Source organism: Haemorhous mexicanus, chromosome 17 (genome assembly GCF_027477595.1).
Source record: "Haemorhous mexicanus isolate bHaeMex1 chromosome 17, bHaeMex1.pri, whole genome shotgun sequence".
In the NCBI taxonomy this organism is placed as follows: domain Eukaryota; kingdom Metazoa; phylum Chordata; class Aves; order Passeriformes; family Fringillidae; genus Haemorhous; species Haemorhous mexicanus.
Genome location: NC_082357.1, coordinates 15,658,908 through 15,686,620, shown reverse-complemented (window position 1 = coordinate 15,686,620; position 27,713 = coordinate 15,658,908). Strand labels below are relative to the sequence as shown.

Sequence of the window (27,713 nt, the reverse complement as noted above, 5' to 3'; positions counted from 1 at the left end):
AGGCGGTGTTCCCTGCTCCGGTGTTTGCGGTAAGTGAGGCTGAGCCCCCTGGGGAAATGCTCCTGCTCCGCAACGAGGCGGCTCTTAAAGCCCAAAGAAGCAGCTGCAGAATGGGCTGGAGGAAAGAATTCACCGCCTTTTTCTCTCCCTCGTGGGTTAGTTCAAGGTGAATGTCCTGGTAAGGTGGTGGATTTAGGAGTGCGAGTAACTGAAGGGATTTGCATTCTTTACTCCAGTGCTGCAGTGTGTAGCTGGAGATTAAAATATTTTTTCTGTCAAGCTCCATGGAAGATAACAAGCTACTCCTTTAATGTTTTCCCACTCTCAAGACCATCTTAATTGTAAACGCCTTACTGTTACATTTCTACTTCAGTTTCTATATAAAGCAAATTTTGTAGCTTACAGGTGAATAAAGTTTTGAAAAGTCTGGGTTTTGCTTCTGTTTATTGCAGTTTCCAGGGGAGACGTGTACCTCCCCAGACTGAAAAAGTTTTGTGGGTACGCAGTGGAACTGGAGTGCATTGAAATTTGATGCATTTTTGTCAGCCTCACTCCCTTAATTGGAATCTTGGAGTCACTTTGGTTGGATGGGAACTACAGCACTGCCCTGGCAGCTGTGCCAGGGCTGGACAGCCCTTTTGGGGGAGAAACCCCAATATCCAGTTTAAACTATGTCATACCCTGGTTCTGCTGTGTGGATCCAGATGGTTTCAAGGCTGAGATGTTTAAATGACTTTACAGTGCTCTGTGTTTAGACAATCAAAACGCCGCTGTAGCCATGGAGGTTATTAAAAAATTTTATTAACAGGAATGAACCGAAAGCTGTAAACAAGAGCCAGCAGAAATGGGATGTTGCAGGTGAGGCCGAGTCCTCGCACATGGCTGGGTGCTCTGAGCAATTAACTGGAATAATTAACGCTGCGCTGAGCAGTTCCGCGTGGTGGCAGCAAAGGCCCGTGGAAAACCCCAAAGGGCCGTGAGGAGCACTGGGAAACCAGTCCCACACTGGGAACTGCTGACTGGGAGAGGGGCTGAGCCTGCTCCAAGTTTAGACCTAAACCACAACCAGGGCTGTGAGGAGTCTGTTCCCCACAGGAGTGCTCAAAGGGAAACATTTAAGTCTTCCTCATTTTAAGGGGGTTTTACTTGGTTTTAGACCAACACTGAGCAAGAAATGAGCAGCTGTCAGCTTTGTAACCCAGACAGATGCCAGTCTGAGGGAGAGGGAAGGTAGCAACCTGACATTAGGAATCTTAATCCTTTAGGGAGACTCCTTGTCACCTCAGGATGGGGCTGCTGCTGCTCCAAGGGCAGGATGAGGAAACAGCCGTGGAGCTGCCAGGCTTGTCCTGCCCCACCCAAAACCAAATTGCTGGGGTGAGAGGGCCCTGACAGCCCCCCCATGACAGAGCTCACCTGGCTGCTCCTGCAGGACTGGCAGCAGGGTTTGCCAGGAATGCAAACGTTCCTGCACGAATGGGTTTTCCACAGGTGGTTTTAAAATTTAAATCGACAATTTTAAGACTTGTCTCTCCCCTAAAGTGCTGTTTAGGGGAAAAAGCTGGTTCATTTTAAGATCTTTTTTCACCCTATGAAGCTGTAGCTGTTCGTGTTGCTGCCACTCCCTGAGGAGTGGAGCTCGGAGCATGTGGGAGCTGCAGAGGCTCCTTGTGCCCATCAGGAAGGCAGTGCTGGAGGCAAAATCCCAGGAAAAATGAGGGGCAGGGGTATCTGAGTCAGCAGCTGGGGGGGTTGGTGCTGGCTGGAGGGCTAAGGATGGGTTATTCTGTTCTGTTTGGAGGAGCCACCAAGGCTCAGCACAGCAGGCACCTGCTGATGTGTGCGTGGAGTTTTCAAAGGGAAAAATTGCCAAAGGCCAAACACTTCATCCAGATTCAAATTTGTACTGAGAAGTGCAGCTTGACAAAAAACCAGCCAAAAGCCTGACACAGACCAAAGGGGTGAGGAGGCCCTTGAAGAGAGCTGGCAGGAGTCTGCAGCCTGTAAAACCACTGCCTGCAGCTTCCCCCCAGCTCTCTGCGGTGAAAAGAAAGAGCTGCCCAAGAGAACTTTGAAGATATCAAAGCGTTGTTGCAGTCTGAAAACACCATCACACTTAGAGGAAGGTATTTAGAATAAGCTGCAATACATTAGGTTTCTTCTCAAAGTACTAGAAATGGTGGAAGGAGGAGAAGCGAAGCCTTTCCCAAAGGGATGAACATTCAGAAATCTCTGTACACAGCCAGGTGTGCAGGAGCTCACTCGGACAGCCAAGCTCTGCCTTCACAGGGAGCCGGAGAATCCCTCACTGTGGAAACATGTCCCACCTCACAGGGATGGACAGACAGGAGAAAGCACCTACAAGCATGGCTGCCTTCAAACACATCCTTCCTGCACGCCCCAGGCCAGGGCTCTCAGCTGAATTCCAGGTACACAGGGAAAGAAAAGGGAATTCAGGGCGTTCTCCTACCCAGAAAAAAATCAGGACTTTTTTTCCTTCTCGGTGGGGAGAAGGTGTTGGTTCCCCTGCATCACACCCTGGCTCTCACAAAGGTTCCAGCAGCCTCACAGAGCAGGCACAGAAGGAGACCCCAGCCCTTTCCCAAACACCCTCCTCCCACCTGTGAGCTGGGCAGGAATGCTGGCGAGGGGAGCTGGAGCCGATGGATGCGACGGGGCTGCAGAATCCGAGAGAGCTTTTCCTGCTGCTCCTGTGCCCTGGTCTCAGCTGGCCTTGGGGGCAGACACAGACACGACAGACAGACATGCACACACTGCCCACGGGCCTGAGTCTCTGTACAAACACATGTTAGGACCTGCAGCAGCCCGAGCCTCGCACTTCCTTCTTCACGTAGTCGTGGAGCTTGAATTTGGGCTCGTTGGGCAGCTTCATGGACCTGTGCTTCAGCTCCCTGGGAAAGGGGAGAGATGCTGCTCTTACACTGCTGCTTCTGGCAGGGAGAGGATTTTGTCTGAAGGAGCCAGAGTTTGGACAAGGGTGTGGAGTGACAGGACACAGGGAATGGCTTTTCCCTGACAGGGCAGGGATAGATGGGATATTTGGAAGGAATTCTTCCCTGTGAGGGTGGGCAGGCCCTGGCACAAGTTGCCCAGAGAAGCTGTGGCTGTCCCTGGATCCCTGGCAGTGTCCAAAGTCAGACTTGACAGGGCTTGGAGCAATCTGGTATGGTGGAAGGTGTCCCTGCCATGGCAGGGGACGGAACTGAATGGGATTTAAGGTCCCTTCCAACCCAAACCATCCCAAGATTCCAAGCTGCCTTGCCCAGCTCAGTTGATCTCAGCATGGCTTGCAGACTGCTAAAGCTCCTTTGGAGGACAAGGCCACTGCTCTGCTCACTTACTTGGCAATGGCTGTGAATGCTAATTCCACGTTGAGGCCGCTCTTGGCGCTGGTCTCCATGAAGGGCACTCCGTACTCCTGTGGGATGAGAGACAGCCCTGCCAGGAGTGCCACCAAGGGTGTTCCCAGGGCTCTCAGGGAGCAATTTTTGGGGACAAAAGAGGTGTTAGTAGAACCTTAAAGGAAGAACAGATGAGGAGAAAGGGGAGAGCATGACAAGGGAAAAGAGCCAAGTGTTCCCAGGTGTATTTTGGGTCAGACTGGTGTCCAGGTGACCATTTCCTGTGCACATCCTCAGGGACATCCTCAGGTACCTCACGTACCTTGGCAAGCTTCTCTCCATCTTCCCTTTTCACCACTCTGTCCTGGGCTGAATCCACCTGCAAGAGGAATGGCAAAGAGCAATTTGTGGTGATTTGGAAGGTCACCAGCATGTACCTCCCTGTCCCCTCATGCCCAGCCAGGTTCCCCTGCCCGTGGCTCCAGCGTGGGAGGAAGAGGAGGCTCTGGCAAAGCCCTGGGGCAGGCTCACCTTGTTTCCCAGTAACATGAGGACCACATCCTGCTGTGCGTATTCATGGATCTCTGTCAGCCAAGCCTGGAGGGACACAGCCAAAGACAGGGGTTGGCAATGGCTCAGGAGGAGGAGGGGAATGGGAGTGAAGGGGAGCTGCCCCAGTCCTGCCAAGGACACCCTCAGCAGGCAATGCTGCCATCCCAGGGAATGCCAGGGATGTTCCACGGATGATCCCTGTCAACAAGGGGGTACCCTGGAGGACCCACTTGGCCAAGCAAGCCCAGCAGCCCACTTTGGCTGCTACCAGATCCCCATTTCCCAGGATAACATCAGATTTCCCAGGGTAACATCAGCCTTCTGCCCCCGGGATGTGCCCCATGCCTGTGTCCTGCATGTGCTGCCCCCGTGCCGAGCACACTGCTCCCAGCAGGCACCTGAACCTGCCTCCCTGAGCCATGGGGCGGCTTCCCTGCCCTCTAATCCAGCCTAATCCAATCAAACCTGCTCTAATTCCCTGTAATCCCTGACCCGTGGTGTGAGCAGCTGCCTGCTGTCTCCAGTGCTGGAGCAATGAATCCATCACCCTTTATGTGCTGTGAAAGGGAACAACTTCTCTGCCTGTCCCCTGCCTGTCCTTGCAGGTGCTCAGCAGTAACCAGAGCCCTGCTGCAAGTGCCCACAGCTCCCACCAGCAGCACACAGCTCCTGAAGGAACCCACAGCCACAACCCAGCCAGTCACGCGTGGGGGACAGCAGGAGGAGCTGGGGCTGCTGCTGTACCTGGATGTTGTCAAAGGATGCTTTGTTGGTGACATCGTAGAGCAGGAGCAGGGCTGTGGAGAGAGGGACAGCCCGTTAGTGCCTGTGCCAAACCGAGCCCATGGCTCAGAGCACACAGCCCCTGTGGCTGGTCACAGCTGGGGCCATGAGGTCCCTGTGAGACACAGAACACACTGAAATCCAGCACAGCAACACCTCATGCTGCTGCTGGTGTTTGCAGAGCCTCCTCCCACGGCAGCTGCTTCCCATGGAAAACACTCCAGTGATTCCTGGCTCACCTGGCCTGCAGTGGCAGGTCAGGGTTCCCCAGGAGCAGAGGTGGCCGTGCTTACTGAGAGCTGCAGGAGGGGCTCCCCAGGAGCAGAGGTGGCCCTGCTTACTGAGAGCTGCAGGAGGGGCTCCCCAGGAGCAGAGGTGGCCCTGCTTACTGAGAGCTGCAGGAGCAGCTCCCCAGGAGCAGAGGTGGCCGTGCTTACTGAGAGCTGCAGGAGCAGCTCCCCAGGAGCAGAGGTGGCCGTGCTTACTGAGAGCTGCAGGAGGGGCTCCCCAGGAGCAGAGGTGGCCGTGCTTACTGAGAGCTGCAGGAGGGGCTCCCCAGGAGCAGAGGTGGCCGTGCTTACTGAGAGCTGCAGGAGGGGCTCCCCAGGAGCAGAGGTGGCTGTGCTTACTGAGAGCTGCAGGAGGGGCTCCCCAGGAGCAGAGGTGGCTGTGCTTACTGAGAGCTGCAGGAGCAGCTCCCCAGGAGCAGAGGTGGCCGTGCTTACTGAGAGCTGCAGGAGGGGCTCCCCAGGAGCAGAGGTGGCCGTGCTTACTGAGAGCTGCAGGAGCAGCTCCCCAGGAGCAGAGGTGGCCGTGCTTACTGAGAGCTGCAGGAGGGGCTCCCCAGGAGCAGAGGTGGCCGTGCTTGCCGTGCTTACCGTGGGCATCCCGGTAGTAGGCGTGGGTGACGCTGCGGAAGCGCTCCTGCCCAGCCGTGTCCCAGATCTGGAAGGCAGACAGGAGCAGAGGGATCAGACCTGAGCAGAACCCACCCAAACCAGCCCAAACAGAATGGTGCAGCTTTTGCTCCCGGGGACATCAATAAGAAAAATGACCAGAGCAATAAATGCGGCAGCAGCGCCTTCCCGCTCCTCGGTGTGGGAACACGACGTGGCCAAGGGCTCCCAACACGGCCATTAATTGGAAAATCCATGGAGCAGATGGATGCATGGGGACCTGCTAATGTGATTTATCAGTCCTTAATGCAGCAGGAGGTTTGCAGAGTGCACGCTGCTGCCTGGGGGATCTGTGTTACCGAGCTGTGGGCAAAGGGCTCGGAGACACTGTCGGGTCTAAGGGGGCTGGAGCAGCTCTGGCTGAAGGGTTGGGATGGGGATCACTATGGCCAGAACAGTCCCCAGCCCTGTGCAGCCTCCTGCCAAGGGGACAGTGCAGCCAGAAGGGTCTGTAAGGCTGTCCCAGGGCAGGAGATACGAGCACAAAGGACAGAGGTGGGGCCCCATTTTGGGGGTGCTCCTCTGCTTTGTCCTCAAAGGGGCTTTGGCCATCTCGGAACACTCAGGTCAGCAAGGGAGATGCTTCCAGGGACATGGGGACATACCTGCAGCTTCACCTTCACTCCATCCACTGTCAGCACCTTGTTCTGAAAGAGAATGGAAAAGGTGGTGAGGGGTGAGTGCAGCTGCACGACGCCAAGGAAGACACAGCCAGCCCCCATCCCAGTCAGTGTTTTCCCCAAACCCTGGGGGAATCCCAGGGCTGATCCCCTCTCCTGCTTCTTAAACTCCCATCCATTGGTCCCAGCACCTGCAGAGCCATTTTCACCATATCCCAGCCAGAGGATCTCTCCCTGTATCAGCAAAAGTTGCATCTATTTGGGTACCTAAACCCTGGCAATGCCACACCCAGCTCAGGCTGGAGACCTCTGGCCATAAATTAATGAGCACCAGCATCCCACCTTAATAGCCTTCAAAAGACAGAGACAACCACTTCACATGCAGCCAGCAAATTAAAAACAATTCCTGCTCCTGCCTCTTGGACCTGCTCTTCTCCTGGTTTCTCTCTTAGTATGTTTCTTCCCCCTGTTTTGCTTGGTTTTAGGAAAGGTGGAACCGAGGAGGAGAGGGGGAAGTGTCCCTCCACAATGGGTTTTCCCCAAAGCCAACAGGATATTTTGTGTGGAAGGGTGCCCTGGCAGAGCTGGGAGCTGTGTGGGAGCCCCTCAGTGCCCCTCAGGGTGGCTGTGCCAGACAGGGAGGGCAGGAGATGGATCCTGACCGTGTCCCAGAGGAACCACCATCCCAGCCATCTGCAACAGCCTCTCCAAACATTAAAGGAATGCAAGCCTACAGACCAGGGGTCCCAGGGGAAGCACCAGAGAAGAGATTAATTTGCTTGCCAGATCCATAGAAATTAGCACAGTAATCAGTGGGACGTGCTGGAAACACGGCCAGGGAACAGCACACCAGTGGGACGAGGCAGCTGGTGGCTGCTCTGCTGATCATTTAAATCCCATTTCCTCCAATAGCTCTGGAGCAGGTTTGGGGTGCTCCCATCTCCCATGTCACATGGCATGGGATGGCCAAGGCTGCCCTGACCCCAGCTGGGCTCTGCTGGCTCAGACCCACCCTGGCACTGGACACGCCACCAGCCACTCCAGTGCCACCAAACCCCCAGGGATCCATGCCAAGATCTATCCCTGCACATCCCACACCCCTTCAGGTGCTGGCGAGGCTCTTCATTGATAGTTTTAAGGAGGGCAGAGGGAGCATCTCATCTCCTGCACATCTACACGAGGATCTGGTGAGGAGGAGAGGGCAGGAGGGAGCCGGAGCGCTGAATCCTCCGTCTGCTCAGGCAGGCGCAGGGAGACGGCCGAGGGTTATAAATACCTTCAAAGGCAGCGACTGAGCCGGGGGAGAGAAGTGATTCACAGCCCAGGAGCTGCAAAAATAGGCACCAGGGACTGGGGTGGGGGAGCAGGCAAGTACTCGGGGAAAAGCTGGGGCTCGGGGAGCCGGCCGTGGGTTTAGGGCTCCCCACAGGTGGAGCTGAGCCTCTGCCAGGATGTGACACAGGGCTCCTGAAGGCTTGAAGTGACTAAAACCCAGCGTTCCCACTGCCACAAAGTGCTCTCCAGACCTTGGTGCCTCTGCCCAGGGCTCCCAGGTGAGCAGGGACAGAGCCATCCCCAGGACAGAGCCACAGCCACAGCAAATGGCACTGAGCTGCACCTCCAACTCATCCCAGAGGCTGGGGAACAGCCCTGTCCTAACCCGAGCCACAGGTGAGACAGGACAGGTTTATGCTCTGCAGGAGATCCACTCTCTGAGCTCACCTTGCTCTCCAAGACATCCCACAGGCTCATCCTGCAGTGCCATTCCAAACAGCATTCCCAGCTGCTGGCATCCAGCTGCCAATAGCACCTGCCAGGGCTCATGCCAGGGCTCATGCCAGGGACTGCAGAGGAAGGCAAAGGCTCTGTGTTTCACCATCAGCCCCAGCTCCTGGCACGAGGGGTTGAGGACACTTGGCGTGATGGATGGTGACAAGGGACAAGGACACAACGTGTGTCACGTTAAAAGCAGCAGCAAAAGGTGCCCTGTCCCATGGCCACACTCTGAGCACCTCCAGCTCGGAGCAGAGTGTGTGGCTGTGCCCAGGGACGTGGCCATGTCCCCAGTGTGGCTGTGCTCCAAAGCTGACAGAACACCAGGGCAGGACAGAGACCATGGCCCCAGCCCTGAGCATGCATCATCCAGGCCAAAGCCACCTTGAAGCACCTGGTGAGCAGCCAAAAAGGCTGAAGCTCCAGAGGTGCCCCACATGCACTGGCCTCCTCTTCAGGAGTTAATTAACACGGAGCCAGCAGCAACAGGAGTCACACTAATTACAGCTGACCTATATTTTAGGGAGGTAAATGCTACGACCTAATTAAAGTCTGCACACGGATCCAGGTGCTGCTGGACCAGCCTGGGGAAAAAAATTGATTTTCTGAGGATTGGGTGTGGAAGAGGGCAGGGTTCCAGGGTGAGAGGCTGTACAAGTGCTCCTGCAGGCAGGAGACACAGCCAGAGAGAGCCAGAGCAACACTCGAGCTGGCATCCCTGCCTGCATCCCAAAGAAGTTTGCCCAGAGCAGCTGTGGCTGCCCCATCCCTGGAAGTGTCCAAGATGTTCAGATGAACCAGATGCCCGAGTCCCCCCCACACCACAGCTAAGTGACTTTCCAACTTCCAATTTTTTTTTCTTTTTTTTTAAGGAGATGCCTCAATTCCCTCCTGTCAGCCCTTCCAAGGCACAGCTGGGGGCTGAGCTCCTAATAAGCATCCAAAGACAAAAGATGTCGTGTGTCAAGGCACTGAGATGTGAAACGTGCTGCCAGCCCTGCTGCTGAGGGAGGGGCTGTGCTGCTCAGGGCTCCTTGCTCATCTCCCCATTTGTTAGAGCAGAGGTAATGCTCCCAGCAGCCTCCTGCCACAATTCGGGCAGCAAAACCATCCCTGCACCTCAGCTCTGCTGTCGCCCTTCACAATTTCAGTTTTTGTGTCCTTTTTCCTGGGGCAGTGCAAAGGTTATCGAAATCTCATCTAGCAGGGGCTGCAGTGGAATGCCTGCAGTGCCCAGGGTGGACAAACACGATGCTCCCAAGTTAAACAATCGTCAGGACATCAGATAAACAAAGTTGGAACCTGGCAGATGCAGGAAAAATTAAATTACCAAGTGCAGATGGTCCTCAATTAAGAGCAGCATTATCACAACCGAGGCCCCGCTGGCTGCAGCCCTGGCACGATCCCACAGCCACGAGTGCCCAGAGCAGCAGAAGGGAGGGAGGGGAAGGTGATGGGGTGAAACCACAGACGGTGCTCCCACACAGAGCCAGCACTGCCAGCCCACCCTGCCCCCAGAGCAGCTGCAGGATGGGCAAATGCCACAGCCCGGATCCCAGGGTCCCCACAGTGCCCCTAGGATGGGCAAATGCCACAGCCCGGATCCCAGGGTCCCCACGGTGCCCCCAGGATGGGCAAATGCCACAGCCCGCATCCCAGGGTCCCCACAGTGCCCCCAGGATGGGCAAATGCCACAGCCCGGATCACAGGGTCCCCACAGTGCCCATGAATCCCCCCAGGAGCAACGGGCAGGTCCCCAGGTGCCTGAGCCCATGGCACCAAAGCTGCAGCCCCCGGAGCAGCATCATCAACAGCCCGGCCTCTCCCAGCACTTACACACATGAACTCATTAATTAAAGCCTTTAAAGTTAAATTGGATACATGGATCAATTTGGCTCACAATTAACTGGACAAATGGGAAGCTGCTCAGTGGCACCATTCCCTGAGCAGGGACCCCCACCCTGGCTCCCTGGAGCCTGTGACTGGTGCTGGCTCCAGTGGTGCTGCCCAGGAGTGCCCACCCAAGCACCCCCCTGCACGGGGGGTCCACTTTTACCATGGAAAAGAAGACCCTCAAATGTCATTTTTGGGCCTTGGAGGCATCTCCTGCAGCTGAGGAGGGGCAAATTCCTGTCAAGATGGGGACAAATGGCATTAGTGACTATAGATCAAAGTGGGCGCTGGGGCAGCACAGAGTTAATTAGTGCCAGTAATGAGCTGTGGGGCTGACAGCACAGCCACCCAGAAATGTCATTAGGTTGTGGTGTCACCGGGCCAGGCCACCCAGGAGCCAGGGATAGATTGGGTTATCCTTTATTGCAGGCAGCCAGGAGACACCTGCAGGGCAGGGCTGGCTGAAGGGATGCTGGAGCACCCCAGCCCCACACCAAGGCCAGAGCAGGAGCCAAATTCCCACCTGGCAAAGCCCAGGGAGCCCCTGTGAGCACAAACACTCCTGTGCCAGGAGGAAATGGGATGAGCTGTGATGTAGCAGACACACAAATAACCACCTCCAACGGCGGCTGCAAAAATAGATCAAGGATCGATATGGAAATCTGCCCAAAACAGCAGGACACTGCATTAAATTTGCTCATTAAAACCCTGAGGTTGGTTTTCCCAGCCATATGCAGCCAGGGCACTGCTCCTGGTGGCTCAGCATCTCTCTGGGCACAGCCCCTGGCTCAGGGACATCCCGGCCCACTGCCAAGGCCAGGATCCAGGAGCAGCCCCACTCTGCCCCTCCAGAGCTCCAAAAACTCCAGAAGTGCCTGATCCAGCCCAGCCCAGCCATGGAGAACACAGCCAGCCCACCACTCCAGCCTGGGAAAACCCTGCCAGGAGCACATCCCTGCAGGAGAGGGGAGGGCACAGCCTGACTCTGTGCTGGAACCTGAGAAAGCCTCTGGGGATGGGGAGAGCAGGGCAGGGATGTGGCTGCAGGCAGGGCTGGACATGGTCCTGCTCCAGTGGGGCTGGAGGATGTCCCAGGCACTGGGATCTCATTCAATGATCCTCTTCCTCCTCCTCAGCTGTGCCACCACCAGAGACACTCACCAGTGGTCAGGACACCCCAGCACGATTCCCTCTGCCTCTGCCACAGATCTTCTATTCAGAGAAAAATCCCAGCCATCCATCTCGCGGGGCAGGTGATGAGTTCCTCAGCAGCTCTGTGCATTTGCACTGTGCAGCTAAAAATAGAAACTTCTGCCTTGGGATGTTTTCCTCCCCAGGCCTCGCACACTCCTGCCTGCAGCTGCTGCCAAGATCCTTTCAGAGCCCACAGCGTGCTCTGGCTGCTCAGCTCCTGCTCTGCTCCTCGCAGAACCTGGGAAATGCAGATTAACACCACGGCCCCTCGCAGCACACAGCACCTCCAGCCTGCTCTGCTGCCAGAGCCACCCCACAGCCCCTTGGAGGGGTCACCCCATCCTGTCCCCTCTGCCACGTCCAGCCTGGCCCTACATAAATGCCCCCCAGGCCTGGTGTCCAGCTGGGTCCCCCCAGCAGCCAGCGAGGGATGTCAGCAGCACCAGCTCTGTCCAGAGCCTGGTCAGAACATTAAATCCCAATTAACATCTCCCTGGCTGCCAGCCCTGCCCAGATAAGAGCCCAGGCCCTTGTTCGAGCAGATACACTGAAGAATTACTGACTTATCATCTTCTAGTCACATCAGTCTGCAAATAAAAGGGTTTTCTGGCAAGAAGAGAATCCTGTCTTAGGGACAGATTAGAGGTAAGAGGATCTGCTTAGGATCACACATTTTAAATTCAGCCCTGCTCTGCTCCTCGGCATCGCCCGCAGCAGTCGCAGTCCTGGGTGGGGGCTCTGCTCCCTCCCAGCCTGGCTGTCCACGGGAGCAGCAAAGTCCTGGGATGATCCACGGGAAGGTTCCTTGGGGGAGGCTCAGGCAGATGAGACTTGGTGCTCTCAAGCCCAGCGGGGCTGCTCAGGCTCATCCCAGCAGGACGGAGATGGGGCTGTGTGAGGCTTTGAGAGTGGGGGTGAGCCTGAGCCCCAACCCACAGGCAGCCAGAGAAACCCAGCCCCGAAATTCCTCAGGGTAGGATTTGCTACAACCATCCTGGAGACCAGAGCCACCACAAAGCAGCAGCAAGCAGGAAGGCAGCAGCCCCTCCCTGCAGCTCCAACACACGGGATGGGATCTCCCCACCCCGGGATGGTCTGCACAGCTCCCCCACCACCCTGGCCTGCATTACTCACCCCTTCCATCTCCTGTTCCCATACTTTATAAAAAAAGGGATATTTTTAAAAATATCTCTGCTTACTTCTAAACCAGGAAGCCTTGGAAACAAAGGGGGCAGAGATGGCTCACGCAGATCTGTGCCAGCACTGGGAATCAGAAATGTGGCACTCGACATATCTATCTTAATTTTCCTCATCAAGGCCATGGCATGCTGCAAAGCTGCACAGGGATCTCCACGGAGCATTTATTGCTCTATCATTCCTCATCTGTAGCAAACACGGCCCCGTCAGTGCCACAGAGATGAAAAATGGCTCATCAGGTCCTGTTAGGCAGGGAGTCATTTATCTGGGGAGAAATAAAGCCTAGCAGCACTTGTCTGACCTTAAAGGTCTTTTCCAACCTAAACGATTCCAGGATTTGCCTCAGTGACTGCAGCCAGCCCTGGGCTGAAAACTTGCCTGAAGTTTCTGAGAAGACTCCACAATCCAATTAAAGGAAAATCAGGGCTGAACATCCAGCAGCAAACATTCTGTCAGCACCCAGCAGCAACACAGCAGCGTCTGCAGACAGCACTGCAAACAGCATTATTAAAGAGCACTTCTCATCCCTGAAGAAAATGAAATCCCCAAAGACCTGACAAAGGAATCTGCAGCTTTTTATCCCAAACACTCCCATCCTTCAGCCACAGCCAAGGCAGACAGCTCCCAAAAACTGCTGTGCAGCAAACCTGAGCCCAGGTGCTTCGAAGGATTCAGGGAGAAGAGAGTGACTGAAGAGCTGGGCTGAGATTTCCTGACGGCTGCAGGAGTGCAGTCAGCCTCCAGGACTGGCACCCAGCAGGTCCCAGGGCTCCCTGGTACCACAGCCCCTCCCTGCACCCTGCAGAGGCAGCAGGGCTGAAATGCAGCAGGTCCCAGCCCCCTGGGCAGGGCAGGACCCTCCTCACCCTGCGCCTGCTCCCCCGAGTCCAGAGGAGCTCTCTGAGGTTTCACCTCCTCCTCACCAACCACAGGGGCCTCACAATGCCACCGTGGTGCTGCCTGGCCACCTGCCCCTTGTGCAAGGACAGTCCTGAAATGGCCCTTGGACAGAGCTGGGGACAGGGGGACAGAGCTGGGGACACGGGGCTGAGCTGGGGACAGGGGGACAGAGCTGGGGACAGAGCTGGGGACACGGGGCTGAGCTGGGGACAGAGCTGGGGACATGGGGACAGAGCTGGGGACAGAGCTGGGGACAGGGGAACAGAGCTGGGGACAGAGCTGGGGACAGGGGAACAGAGCTGGGGACAGGGGGACAGAGCTGGGGACAGAGCTGGGGACACGGGGACAGAGCTGGGGACACGGGGACAGAGCTGGGGACAGGGGGCTGAACTGGGGACACGGGGACAGAGCTGGGGACATGGGGACAGAGCTGGGGACAGGGAGACAGAGCTGGGGACACAGGGGCTGAGCAGGCAGAGCCCTGCCCATCACTCCTGTGCCAGTGCCAGGGTGGCCACTCAGGTGCCCCACAGGTGGCACGAGGCAGAAGCCACAGCACAGGAGCAGGCACCGTGCACTCAAAGCTTTGATCTTTGCAAAGCTTTTCCTTCCCCCTGGCAGCAGTCCCAGCTCTCCCATTTTCTGCTCTACTGGAGCAGGCTCTTCCCCAGGTTTGGGCACCACTGAAAGGCCCGGGAGATGCAGAGGTGCTGAGGAATTGCAGCACACTCAGCACATCCCTTCCATACCAAAACCACCCCAGTCAGTCAGACCAGTCTGGCCAATCCAACTCCACATTGGCTCTCCCCATGTGGGGCTCTGGAGCAGAGCTGCAAGCCAGGACCGTGCTGGGCAATCACCCCAGGGAGGCAAAGCACCCCAGATCCTTCACTGTGGGTGCTGGAGGTCTGGGCAGCAGTGCAGACCACGCTCCTGGGAAGCTGTTCCAGGACACTGCCAACCCTTTTACAGACAAAACTGAACCAAAACCCACACGTGATCACATTGATTTTTTTTGTTGTTGTTGCAGGTTTGGGGAGCCCAGCCTCAGCCAAGAGCTCCAGCTGGAGCAGCCAGGCCCTCAGGAGAGGATTCCCAGCTCTGCCCTGGGCTGTGGGGCCGATCCCTGGAGAATGAGCCCTCCCAGAGCTGCTGTGCCCCCGCTGCTCCCCCAGCACCGCCGGCTGTCAGGAACACTCTGACCTCACGTGTGCTACTCAGGAGGGAAAAACACATCACATCTGCCAGGCATTAACGCTTGCTTGGGAACAAAGTTATTTTGGGCACTGTTGAGCACTTCTCCCATTAATTCATGCACATTGCTGAGTGCAGCTCATGAATGGCTTGGAGGAAGTCAGGCTGAGCCCCAGAGCCACTCGCTGAGCCCCAGCCTCGCCAGAGGCCACCTGGACGTGTCACCCTGATGCAAAGGGGTCTGGGGAGCAGCCCCCAGAGCAGGACCCCCTGTCCAAGCCCAGCTCCTCAGCACTGACTGAACAGTGCTCTGGGCAGGGAGGGCACCCCTGCCACACTGCTGCCATGGGCAGGTGCAGGGAGCAGGGCACGGGGGGCTCACATCCCACCAGCCTGGCACAGCCCTTCACCAGGGCTGGGCTGTGGGGGCTGCCAAGTCCAGGCTCAGCTCTAAAAACTGGCACCAGGAGCAGCAACAATCCCCCAGCTCTTCCTCTGAGGAAAATGGTGATGCAGAGCCCAGGGGTCACAGCTCAGCTGCTTCCCCACAGCTCCCAGAGTGCTCAGCTCCAGGGAACAAAGATGAACTGATGAGACACAGAGACACCGGTGGGACTGCCTGCTGGTGAGTGGCACGAGAAGCAAATCCAGCAATCTCCACCAAATTCAGCATCCAACACAGGGCAAAGTCCTCAGCAGTGGGGTCTACACTCCCCAGACAGGCTGGAGCTGCCTTCAGCAGCCTCCTGCACTTGTCTTTTGAGGGAAAAAGATCATGAACAGGGATTTGTTCCAGAGCTGGGAACACAGGACCCACAGCCAGCTCTCCTGGGGGGATGTGCCAGGCACTGGGGCCGGTCCAGGCTCGGTCCTGGCGAGGAGGAGCAGCAGCCCCGGCACCCGAGGGGCAGGAGCCGCAGCTCCCCCCAGCCCGGCACTCATCCCAGTCACAGCGCTGATGGCACACAGCCTTGCCGGCGTCGTTGCCGTGGTGATGCTGCGCAGGCAAAGCTGGAAAAGCCAAAGCCTCCATTTCCCCAGTGTGTCACCGAGCCTGGGAACATCGAGCCTTGGCAGGCGGCAGGAAAACGTCCCGAGACACGGGCAGATGGCACGGGGGCTGGCTCCGTGGGTGCCATGGCTCCGTGGTGCCATGGCTCCTTGGTACCATGGCTCCGTGGGTACCATGGCTCCGTGGGTGCCATGGCTCTGTGGGTGCCATGACTCCGTGGTGCCATGGCTCCGTGGGTACCATGGCTCCATGGTGCCATGGCTCCGTGGGTGCCATGGCTCCGTGGGTACCATGGCTCCGTGGGTGCCATGGCTCCATGGTGCCATGGCTCCGTGGGTACCATGGCTCCGTGGGTGCCATGGCTCTGTGGGTGCCATGGCTCCGTGGTGCCATGGCTCCGTGGGTACCATGGCTCTGTGGGTGCCATGGCTCGGTGGTGCCATGGCTCCGTGGGTGCCATGGCTCCGTGGGTACTATGGCTCGGTGGGTACCATGGCTCCGTGGTACCATGGCTCCGTGGGTACCATGGCTCCGTGGGTGCCATGGCTCCGTGGGTACCATGGCTCCGTGGGTGCCATGGCTCCGTGGGTACCATGGCTCCGTGGGTGCCATGGCTCCGTGGGTACTATGGCTCGGTGGGTACCATGGCTCCGTGGTACCATGGCTCCGTGGGTACCATGGCTCCGTGGGTGCCATGGCTCCGTGGGTACCATGGCTCCGTGGTGCCATGGCTCCGTGGGTACCATGGCTCCGTGGGTGCCATGGCTCCGTGGGTACCATGGCTCCGTGGGTGCCATGGCTCCGTGGGTACTATGGCTCGGTGGGTACCATGGCTCCGTGGTACCATGGCTCCGTGGGTGCTATGGCTCTGTGGGTGCCATGGCTCGGTGGGTGCCATGGCTCCATGGTGCCATGGCTCCGTGGGTGCCATGGCTCGGTGGGTACTATGGTTCCTTGGGTACCATGGCTCCGTGGGTACCATGGCTCCGTGGGTGCCATGGCTCCGTGGGTACCATGGCTCTGTGGGTGCCATGGCTCTGTGGGTACCATGGCTCCGTGGTGCCATGGCTCCGTGGGTACCATGGCTCTGTGGGTGCCATGGCTCTGTGGTGCCATGGCTCCGTGGGTGCCATGGCTCCGTGGGTACCATGGCTCCGTGGGTGCCATGGCTCTGTGGGTGCCATGGCTCAGTGGGTGCCAAGGCTCCGTGGGTACCATGGCTCTGTGGGTACCATGGCTCCGTGGGTACCATGGCTCCATGGGTACCATGGCTCCGTGGTGCCATGGCTCCGTGGTGCCATGGCTCAGTGGGTACCATGGCTCCGTGGGTGCCATGGCTCCGTGGTGCCATGGCTCCGTGGGTACCATGGCTCCGTGGGTGCCATGGCTCTGTGGGTGCCATGGCTCTGTGGGTACCATGGCTCCGTGGTGCCATGGCTCCGTGGCATCTGACCCGAGCAGCTGGGCACGGCTCACACCTCTCCCCTCCTTTCCATAAATCACATGGAAAATCCCCACACAAAATGGAACAAAACCTGTGCAGGTGTTCACACCAGGTCCAGCCACATCCTCAGAGATGTGCTGATGGTTTTGTGGCCCCTGGAAGACGAGCCTTCCTGCCTGCTGACCTCCTGCAGTAGGACTGACTCAGCCCTGCCACACCACCACCTTCCTCAGGCTCAGAGTCATCACTGAGACCCCCAAAGCACCCATTAAACTCCTCCTCACCCTGGGACAGCCACAGCCCACGGCAATGGACATCACCCTTTAAAGCTGAAGCACCACGAGCTCCCAACTCCTTAGCTGTGATCAGGGAGAAACACTTTTTCCCAGTGGAGGCATAAAGATGAATTATTGGCTGCTGCTTCCGAGAGATTCACCAGTGCCTCAGGGCAATGACTCGGTGCTGAGCCACGATTGAAATGCTCTGTGTCCCTGGTAGACAAACAAAGCCCTGTGAGCTCCAGAGCTCCTCTGAGACCCTGAGCCAGGGCAGCCCCAGCACCCCGGGATGGAGCCAGGGGCTGCACGGGCAGTGCCAGCTCTGCCCTTGGTGACAATGACAAAATATTTTGCTTGCAAAGGCTCTGCAGGTAAAGCCCTCAATCCCCATTGCCATAGGAACTGAGTGTGCCCCATCACCATCCAAGGACAGGGACACCACACTGCAGCTCCCTCCACCCCTAAGACAGCTCTGACCTGCCTGAATTGGGCTGGGTTTTCCCAGTTTTTCCCAGTTTTTCCCAGTTTTTTCCCCAGTTTTTCCCAGGGTTTTTTTCCCAGTTTTTCCCAGTTTTTTCCCAGGTTTTTTTTCCCAGTTTTTCCCAGTTTTTTTCCCCAGTTTTTTCCCAGTTTTTCCCAGTTTTTCCCAGTTTTTCCCAGTTTTTTTCTCAGGTTTTTCCCAAGGAGGGTGCCCTGCTGCTGCTCATTGTTCCAGGCTTTTTGGCACATTCAGTTACTGCTCTGCCTTTGGGCACGGTGATGCTCAGTGCCACCATCCCAGGGTCCAGCAGAGCCCACGGAAGGGACTGACCCCGTGGCTCAGGTCTCAGGGAAGTGGCTCTTTGGGGAAAGGGGAAAAGGGAAAGGTGTTTTTCAGGGAAGAACAACACACAGAGCAGCTGGTGAGCTCAGCCAGAGTCAGCTCCTGCCACTGCAGCTGTGCCAAACCCGGGACTGGCACCTCACCCTTCCCCACAGAGATCATCAACATCCACCCCGGGAATAACCCACAGCCTGCTGGGAGCAATAATTAATTAACAAAACGAGGCAGCAAGGGCTCAGGGGACCACAGGAGCTGAGCAAGGCAGAGCCACAGGGCAGGGATGCCCCAAATGCCCATCCCAGGGGCAGAGGGGGGGTCAGAGACACCCAAACCCCACCTGTGCCTCCCCTCCTGGGCGCCTTCCCTCTGCTTTCAAAGAACAAGCCAGTTCTGCACAGCTGAGTTCAATATTTTATCACAAATAAAAGATGAAAGTGAAATTAAGCCAAATGTATTCCATTAAATATTGAAAGCATTTAGGCTTCCTCTGGCCCCATTTAAATGTTTCACTGAGTATAGAAGGCTCCCTCTCAGGGCCTGGCACCGGGAGCGGATCCAGCCCGGCTCGGATCCATGGCACTGGATGCTCCAGTGCCCAAATTGGCCTCTCCAGAGCCAATTTCCCACCTGGCAGCAGCCAGCCAGGAGCCAGCACAGCCCAGCCGTGTGCCCACAGCCCTCCCCAGCCCGAGCTCCTGCTCCCCTGCTCGTCACAGGGATCTGACCCACCCCCCCAGACACACTGTGCTGGGGATTGCACTCCCAGCTGAGCTCCCCATGGTTCCCATCCTCTGTAGGGGTTTGGGCTCCCACACAGCTCTGACCAGGAGGATACAGAGGCAGGTTATGCTGAGCACCTTTTCAAGCTCCCTCCTTGCACCAGCAGCTCCCAAGTTTGTGTTTTCCTTGCCTGTGTCCTGGCACTGCAGCTCCTGAGCAGCCCAGGCCCTCTGCTCTTGCCCTGAGCTAATGAAATCCACTCTTCCAGCCAGCCCAGGCCAGGACAGACCCACGGGGACACCAGCCATCAACAGGCACCAGGAAGCCACCCAGCACCAGCAGGGCTGCAGGAGCCTGGAGACACTGGTGCCCTTCCAGAAGCATCTTGCAAGCCCCACATCCCCAGAGCTGGAATGGATAAAAAATTCCACATCCAAACTAGGCTGGGTGGTATTTCTGACACCGAGGAGGTGGAGAAGGCACCTTCCCACCATCCTGCAAAGAGAATTAAGCTGGTTAAGAGTTTTCTTAAGCAGGCTCTGGAGCTGCCTGCCACTCCAGCTGCTCAAGCACTTCTTTGCTTTGAAGACATTCATCTCCTTTCTGTGCCTTCCCCACGGCAGGAATGGAGTCCCTTGTCCACTGGGATCACCGCCTGCACACGGGGCTCTGCATCTTCCTGCTGTGCTGCAGAGCTGGGGGTTTATTTTCCAAGAGCTAGAGGCCCAGGAGGGTGGATAAAGCCCGGGAGCGGCGAGCAGCCACGGGCACCAGCAGCATCTCTTGGCAACTGAGCCCCTGCATGCAAATGACAGGCACCGACTGCAGAGCTCTGAGTGTCCCTCTGCCAGGCAGCAGCAGCCCTGCAAGAAAAGCAGGGCTTGGCTTCCCAGGGAAAATGGGTATTTACTGCCCCGAGAGCCCGTCCTGGGAGCGGGGAAGGGGCACCAGCAGCAGCTGTGGGGGAGCAGCACCCTCAGGGCCACACACGGGCACGAGGGGCACAATGCCAGCTGAGCAGTGCTGCCCTCCCCGGGCAACACTGCCAGGATCTGCCTCCCCGTGCTGGGTTTGGGCACAGCTGCTCCCCAAGCACCGGTGGCAGCACCCTGTCCATGCCCTGGAACCAGGGAGAGGGGGAAGCAGGGCAGGGACCCTCAGAGACTCCTGGAATGGTTTGGGTTGGAAGGGATCTCAAAGAGCATCCAGGTCCAACCCCCTGCTGAGGGCAGGGACACCTTCCAGCAGACCAGGCTGCTCCAAACCCCATCCAACTTGTCCTTGAGCACTTGCAGGGATGGAAATCTGCTCTGGGCAAGTTGAGCCCCGCTCTCCATACAGTGAGAAATGCAAAAATATGAAATCAGCTACTGGCTGCTATTAAAATTCATCCAGCAATGGGAGCTGCAGAGCAAACTGATTTTCAGACAAAGAGCTGCTGGAAACACACAGAAACATGGAATGGTTTGGGTTGGAAGGGACCTTAAAGGTCATCCAGTTCCAAGCATTTGCCATGGGCATACTCAAGGTGGGAGCACAGGCATCCCCTGCCTGCTCCTGCCCCACCTTCCCCATCCTGGTTGCACCTCTGCTGCCACTGGCATGGCCCCATGAAGGGAAATTTGGTCCAAGCAACTTGGCAGCACCAAGATGTTTCTCCCAGGAAAAGGCCACTTCCCTCCAGAGCTCCAGCCCTGGAGACCAACCTAAACCCACTCCCTGCAGCAAACCCCATCCTGACCCACACAGCAAAGGAGAGACTAAACACTGCCCAGTTCCTTCCCTCTAACATCCAGGGCTAATTTTGCACAGAAAGACACTGAAATTAATTTATTTCCATTTCTTTCTTCTGGCCTAAGCAGCTCCCCTCCCACTTTTTCCAGATTGATCCATCAGAAAATGAGCCCTGCTAATGCTCTGTGCCAACTGCTGAGATAAAAGCCAGCCCTGGCTTTCAGGAGGCTCCAGGTTGCTCCAGCCCTTCAAAGGGAGGCACCAGGCAAAGGCTGTGAGGGCAGGGGGGTGGGCAGGGGGTGGGCAGGGGAGTGGGCAGGGGGGTGGCACCTGCTGGGGAGCAGGAGATGCTCAGGGCACCCACAGCCCTCTCGCAGCACAGGCACCCCCAGGAGCAGTCTGGGTGAATCCAAACCGTGGTCACTGCTCCTCGGCAGGGCTGGAGCAAAGGTTCCCATCCTCCTGCAAAGCTCAGCTCGCTGCAGGAGCCAGGGGCAGCCCGTGGAAGGGGCACACACAAACACAACAAAAAACAATCAGAGATGCCACGAGCCTCCCATGTAAAAAAAAAAAAAACCAAAACCACCTTACAGACTGCTGATTCCAGCCCTGAGCTGCAGGGCTGGGTGTAATCAGGAGTCCTTAGAGCTCAGGGCCGCCGGGGACAGGTTTTATTTACAGCACGTCCCACATTAACCACGGCACAGCCAAGGCTGGGGCAGAGCACGGAGCCTCCCGAGGGGGCTGGGCAGCAGCTGAAGCCCCCAGCCCTGTGAACCTGTGCACATCAAAGCTGAGCCTTCAAAGGAAATGTCCCCAGTGCCACTGCCTGCCCTGGCAGCCTGGAGCTGTGCCTGGCTCCTCCTGCTCCTCCTGAGCCAGGTGCCAGGACGATGCTGCTTTGCTCCCTGTCCTCGGGGCAGCAGCAGAGCAGTGACACCGCCGCACACCTGGGACAACACCGAGAGGAGCCAGCCCGCTCTGAGCTCCACCAAAAAGCTTCCCAGTGGTTTCATCCCCCGATTGACACAGGAACCATCACCCCTGCTAATGCAAAGGAGCTCATTAGCACCTCTTCCCAGGGAGAAAAGCCTCATCCTTAATTTTTTTCTTTTATGTTCTTCTCCTTTCAGGTCCAATTAGTACAAAAATCCTCCCTTGCCCAAGCCTGCAAAGCTCAGGGCTGTGAGGACGGGGCTGGGCAGCCCCACAGAGGCCAGGTGTCACCGGGGACAGGGACACAGGGGGTTCACGTGGCCCTTTGGCTCCTCACTTTGGCGAGACTCCCATCACTCAGCTGTCACGACAGGACACAAGTCCCCCCGGCTGCACAGCTTGAGTTTCTGTCGAGGTTTCTGAAGCGTTGCCAAAATTACAAGAAGAGGCAGCTCCTGCCGTGGCACTGAGAAAATCGGGATTCACAGCCCTGAGCACCAAACCTGCTCTTTTCCAGGAGCCCCTTCTCCCTGGAACCCGAACGTGTGAAGCCAGGAAAGCACCCTCAGCCTGCCCAGAGCTGCTCTGCCCTCCCCAGTGGGGATCTGTGGGGAGAGACCCCCAGGCAGAGGCACCTGCCAGGACTCCCCTCGTGCCATGGCACAGCTCATGGAGGGCAGTAATTAATCCCCTCATTATCTAGCAGTGACACCTTGAAGGTGACACCTGTGATCCAGATGCTGGAGGCAGAGAGGGGTTTGTCCCCCAGCCTGGGGGGACAGCTCAGGAGCTCAGGCAGAGGTTTCTGCTCAGCCAAAGCTCTGCCAGGAGCAGGACCCCTCGCCCAGGGCTCTGCCTCCATGGCAGCCACCCATTGCTGCACCCCAGCCAGCCAAACCCTCAGCCTGGGGACACCTGGCCCTGTCCCAGCTGAACTGGGAAGGCTGGAATCACCCCCAGGAGCTAAAGGTGCTCCCCCAGCAAACCACATTTTCCTGGGATGGAGCGCTGAGGACCCAGCACCTCCAAAGCTCGAAGCCAACAGGTGCCATTTTGATGCCTTTTCTAATATTACAATCATCTTTATTTCCCCAGCATCAGTGGTTTGTTTTCCAAACACATTCAGATCAACATCCTTCTTTGTTTAAGAGATGATAATAAACAAACACGTGGCAGGAGGTTCTCCCTCACATAAAACAGTGGGAGGGAACAAACCTCAGGGGCCATTAGGAATAGTAATGCCAGATTAATTTGAAATGGATTTCTATTCATTTCCATTCTCTCTGGCCTGTGGAAGCCATCAGCTCTGGGTGCATCTGAGGGTTTGCCATCCTTGAACAGGAGCAAAGATCCTGGAGCCCACTGGGACCAGAGGATGGGCTGGGACAGGAGGAAGCTGGGCTGGCCTGGGGGCTGCCCCCAGAGCCATGGCAGGGAGAGATGGCACCAGGAAGAGTGGGGATGGTGCCCAGGACAGCACGTGGAGCCGGGCAGCTCCGTGCCCGAGGTGTCCTGAGCCAGGATGGCCCCAGGAGCTGGCAGGTCCCGAGCAAGGCCGGGCGTGCACAGGAGGGCAGCTGCCACAGGAGCTGGCCTTGGGGAGCTCCCTGCAGCCCCTGGTGCCAGCCAGGCTGGCAGAGTGCCACCAACCCTGCCAAAGGCCCAGAACAACCCCCCTGTGCTCGCCCAGCACCCTTCACAGCAGGCCAGGAGAACACAGAGAACCCCAGTGATGCCTTCCTGGTGGCTGCTTCAGCCAGCAAACCCCCTGCCAGCCTCCGGGGCTGCAGGGAGAAGGAGCTGTGATGTGACAGTTCCGTGATTCAAAAGGCACAAATTAAAACCAGCAGAAGCCACCAGTGTTGCCACCCCAGAGCGTCATCGGCATCACGGCGAGAGGGACAATTACCAAACAGGATTATCCTGGTGGGAATGCAGAGGCACATCAAAAAACCATTTCCACGTCCCCCCAAAATTATGAATGCCTTGCAAGGATGATAATAATGAGTTTTAGGGCATGCACATGATCTCCCCCACTGTATAATCTGCCCATTTCAGAGACATGGAGCTCTAGCAGCTCTATTAGAGAAGTAAATTAACTCTAATTTGATTGCTTCTCAGTAACAGTCATTTCAGCACTCTAATCAATAAGTCACAGGGTTTTATGGCTGCCCTCTGTATCAATCACTCCAATCAGTAATAAAATGCTTTTATTTGAAGAACACCTGAACACTGTGTAATTACCTCTGTATACAATTACAGACCCCAATTTACCCATTTCACCTGCAGCAGCCCCCAGCCTCGCCGGGCATGGACACCCCCTTCCTTGCTCAGGGCTTTCCCAGCTGCCCTTCACCCTTTATTACCATTATTACTCACACCCCAGCCAAGCAGCAGGTTACAGGAGACACTCATCTCCCAGAAATCCTCCAAGAAAAGTCAAGAGCCGAGATCCTGCTGGGAAAAGGCAGTTGGGAAGACACAGTGCTGGTGTGTGGCATCACCAGGAGCTCTTCACAGCAGCCACCAGAGCCCCCAGATGGAGCCAAATCCATCGCAGAGAGACAGCACAGCCAGGAGCAGGGCAGGGACAGCAGCACTGCCCAGGCAGCCCGGGAGGTGACAAGCTCCCACTTCGGAGGGAGCAGATGGTTGGGGGACTGCTGAGGGACAGGGAGCAGCTGATCCTGGCAAGCCAGGCATGCTGCTGGCTGCTCTTGGGTGCCAAACCTGCCTCGTGCCCTGCACAGCTGCTGGGAAGGCTCTTTGGTGCCACCTCTGCAAAGTCACCATTCCTGTGGCTCTGCTGTCCCACCCCACGGGTGGGGATCCCCTTGGACAGGGCCTGAGGGAACCACAGAGACCCCAGGCAGCCCCCCAGCACGGGACTGACAGGGAAACCCGGCCAAGGGAAGGTTACAAGTCCATGCTCAGATGTTCCTGCCTGGCAAAGGATGCCCTGGGCACACTGGGGCACTGCAGGGTGTGATGTGATCCCCTTTCTTCCCCCAGCCCACCTGTGTGGAGCAATTCCCACTGTCCTCGCTGGAGCTGCACAGCTCCAGCCACTGCCCCCGTGACTCTCCTGGCATCAGGATGCTCCCATTGCTCCCAGCCAAGCAGAGACCTCAGAGATCCCTCGGCACATCCCAGCCCCACAGCAGCACCCCAAAGCTGTGCTCAGGAGAGTCTCCCAGGGCATTCTGGTTTCTATCCGTGTTGGTTTTGCTGTTTCAAGAAAAAAAAAACGCACAACTCTTAAAAACCACTGGAACTGCCTTAGGGAAATATTTTCATGGGCAGATGTCAGGCCTCAGTTGTTACAGGAATTATCCCCAGGATCCTGAGCAGAGGACAGGCTGCCCCATCCCTGTGCAAAGCCGGAACAAAGATGCTGCTGCTGCTGCTGCTGCTGCTGGAGCTGACACGGCTGCAGAGGTTCGAGTGCTCGGAGCAATGCTTAGTTACCCCTCTGCAAACCCCATCACTCACCTGCCAGAGCCCAGCAGGGCCTTGGCCCAGGCACTCACCCTGAAGTCGATTCCCACCGTGGAGATGAAGCTGCCGGCCAGGAAGGCGCCGTCCTTGAAGCGCACCAGCAGGCAGGTCTTGCCAACCCCCGAGTCCCCCACCAGCATCACCTGCAGGGAGGGAGGGAGGCAGGGAGGGGAGTCAGGCTCCAGGTTTGGGAAGGCAGCCCCCTGCAGCCATCACCCTGCTCCATGGCAGCAGTGGGCGCCTGGGGGAAGAAGCACATCCAAGAGCGATGTCCTCGGAGCCTGGGGAGGGTGGGGAAGACCCACAGTGGGATTGTTCAGGCCCTGCACCATGTCACCAAAGTGGAGACACCTTTCCCTGACAGGCACTTAACAGGTCCTTCGTGAAAACCAAGAGTGACACGAGCTGTCCGTGTTGTCCCCACACAACAGCCTACCACGTGTAGGGGCTTTCCAGGAGGGTGACACTGCTCGTGGGGGTCCCCAGCCACGAGTGCCAGCTCCAGGGGTGCAGTCTGCCCTCGCCTTCAGTGGGACCCACACACGCCCACAGCCACCCTCCCAGTCCTCCATGGATGCCAAGGGAGCAGCTCCTGGGCCACCTGCCTCAGTTTCCCCACCCAGCAGCTGCCCTGGGCACAGACAGGGCAGGCAGCTCCCTGCCACAAAGCAACCACGGCAGAGCTGAGGCTCTCAAATGCAGCTGCCCAAAACCTCTGCCCACACCAGCAGCCCTGCTGCCCCCCAGGGCACTGACCCTGCTCCCCTTGGCGGGATGACACCGAGAAATCCGGGACAGGGAGTGGGGCTGTGCCAGCTCCTTCCACACCTGCCTGCCAGGCTCCTTCTCTCAGCCATCAGCCTTCCACGAGCCATTAACCCGTGACAGGATCTAAATGGCTTTATGTCAGGGACTGCCCTGGGTCACACCGAACCCTCCCAGGAGCTGCCAGAAGTGGCAAATGCCACCAGCCCTCTGCAGCCCAGCCCTGAGAGGCAGTAGCAGCCCCAGCTGCAGGTGCAGCTCGTTTTGGCACTGCCAAGGAGGGCAGGATCTGCCCACGGTGCCCCACACCCCCAGCAGAGCCCCACACTGGTGTCCCACAGGAGCACCAGGCACCGAGCCCTGGCACAGTGGGATGAGGGCAGCCAGAGCCCACAGGAGTACCACTGTGAAGCCAAGGGAAGGGGGAAAAAAGTAATTTTATTACAAAATCTTGATTTTTTTTAAATTTTCCAGAGATCTTTTTGGAATAGGTGACCCTCAACAGCAGCTTCTCCCCACTCAGCAGCACCAAAGCCTCACCCAGGCATGGAGAACTCCCAGGGCCAGGAGCCAGCCCTGTGCCCAGGACGTGGCCACTGATCAGGCACAGACTGGGAGCCTCAGGAGAGGGGAAGGGAAGGAGAAACTTTGATAAACCAGGATTTTACTGGACACAAAGCAATTTCTGTCTGCCACTGGGTCAAAACCAGCCTGACCATTAGCAGATGCTTTCTCTACCCGGTGTGTTTGGGCTTCTCTGAGACACATTTGGCTCACCCTCGTGCCATGGGGACCATCCCTAGGCAAAGCCCCAGCCTGGGCAGGCAGAGGTGAGCTCCAGGAGCCAAGGACCAGTGCAAACACAGAGGTGGCTCCATTTTAGGGAAGCTGTTGAACCATTAATGCAGCTGTATCAGGTCCAACCACCTATCAAAGCAACCAAGCACATTTCTGGAACGTCCCTCTTCAACCCCAAACCCCAAACCTGAACACTTCCTACCCCACACCCCAAACCTGAACACTTCCTACCCCACACCCCAAACCTGAACACCACGACGGCCACATCACAACACCACAGGCACCAAGCTCTCCCCACCACACACCAGGCAGGACCTGCCCCAGCAAATCCATCCTCTCCAGGCTCGATGTCCCGGGCTCGGCACTGAGATCCGTCTCACAAACACGCAAGAGTTTCACCGAGCCGTGCTGAAATCACTAAATGAGCCCCAAAATCGCTGTGTGAGCCCCCAAATCATCAAATGAGCTTCAAGCTGGGCTTGCATCAGGTCGCAGGATGAAGTGGGGAGGAAGCAGATACATTTGCGCTGTGACTCGCTGGCCAGGGTCTGAGCAGCGAGGAGAAGCCACCTGAGCCCCGCAGGCTGGGGACATCTCAGCAGCAGCCGGAGCACATTCGGTGCCCCTCGAGGGGTGCCATCACCCTGCTCAGACCCCGCTTTCCTGTAGGCTCACAGGATCCAGGGGCTTACAGCAACTCCCGGGAGCAGCCTTTGGCCGTCACTTGCTCAAGTAGCCCCAGCCCCGCTCCGGGGGCTCTGCGGGCGCAGCCCCCGCCGAGCGAGACCCCGAGCGGGCGGCTGCGGAGGGGCGGGATGAGGGCTGGCAGAGAGGGAAGCAGGGATCCAGGCAAGCAGGGATGAAGGGATGCAGGGATGAAGAGATGAAGGGATGAAGAGATGAAGGGATGAAGAGATGAAGGGATGCAGGGACGAAGGGATGCAGGGATGCCCGCCCGGTCCTGGCCCCCGGGAACTTCGGCGACGCTACCCCCGGCACCCGCCTGACCCCGCACTCGCGCAGCCCTCTCCGCTGCCCTCTCCGGTCCCGCACCTTGAAGGCGAGGTCGTAGAACTCCCCGCTGCTGCTCAGCGAGGGCCGCCCGGCCGCCGCCGCGCCGCCGTTGCGGGGCAGCTCGGGGGCGGCGGCGGCGGCGGCGGCGGCGGCGGAGCTGCCCCGGGGGGCGGCGGCGGCGCGGCCGGTGCCCTGCGCGGCGGGAGGCAGCGCGGCGGAGGGCGCGGCACCGCCGCCCTTGCTGCGAGCCGCCTTCTTGCGCGACAT

The 27,713-nt window shown here is 57.6% G+C and overlaps 1 protein-coding gene across 1 annotated transcript; it reads right to left on the bottom strand.

Annotated features, from left to right (window-relative positions):
- Positions 1 to 783: 783 nt before the first annotated feature.
- RAB26 (RAB26, member RAS oncogene family) lies at positions 784 to 27,713 on the bottom strand. Its single transcript, XM_059861876.1, has 9 exons — positions 27,486 to 27,713; positions 24,902 to 25,012; positions 6,259 to 6,300; positions 5,576 to 5,642; positions 4,659 to 4,711; positions 3,894 to 3,959; positions 3,685 to 3,741; positions 3,363 to 3,439; positions 784 to 2,912 (listed from the first exon to the last, which is right to left on the bottom strand). The coding sequence occupies exons 1-9, from the start codon at positions 27,711 to 27,713 to the stop codon at positions 2,810 to 2,812; spliced, it is 804 nt and encodes a 267-aa protein (XP_059717859.1). The 3' UTR covers positions 784 to 2,809.

Excerpts from the sequence above, each read along its gene's own strand:
- RAB26 (XM_059861876.1), bottom strand. The coding sequence starts at position 27,713 with ATGTCGCGCAAGAAGGCGGCTCGCAGCAAGGGCGGCGGTGCCGCGCCC. Across the intron at positions 3,440-3,684 it reads ATGGAGAGAAGCTTGCCAAG|GAGTACGGAGTGCCCTTCAT; the intron begins GTACGTGAGGTA and ends CTCATCCCACAG. Across the intron at positions 2,913-3,362 it reads GCATTCACAGCCATTGCCAA|GGAGCTGAAGCACAGGTCCA; the intron begins GTAAGTGAGCAG and ends CCCCTTTCCCAG.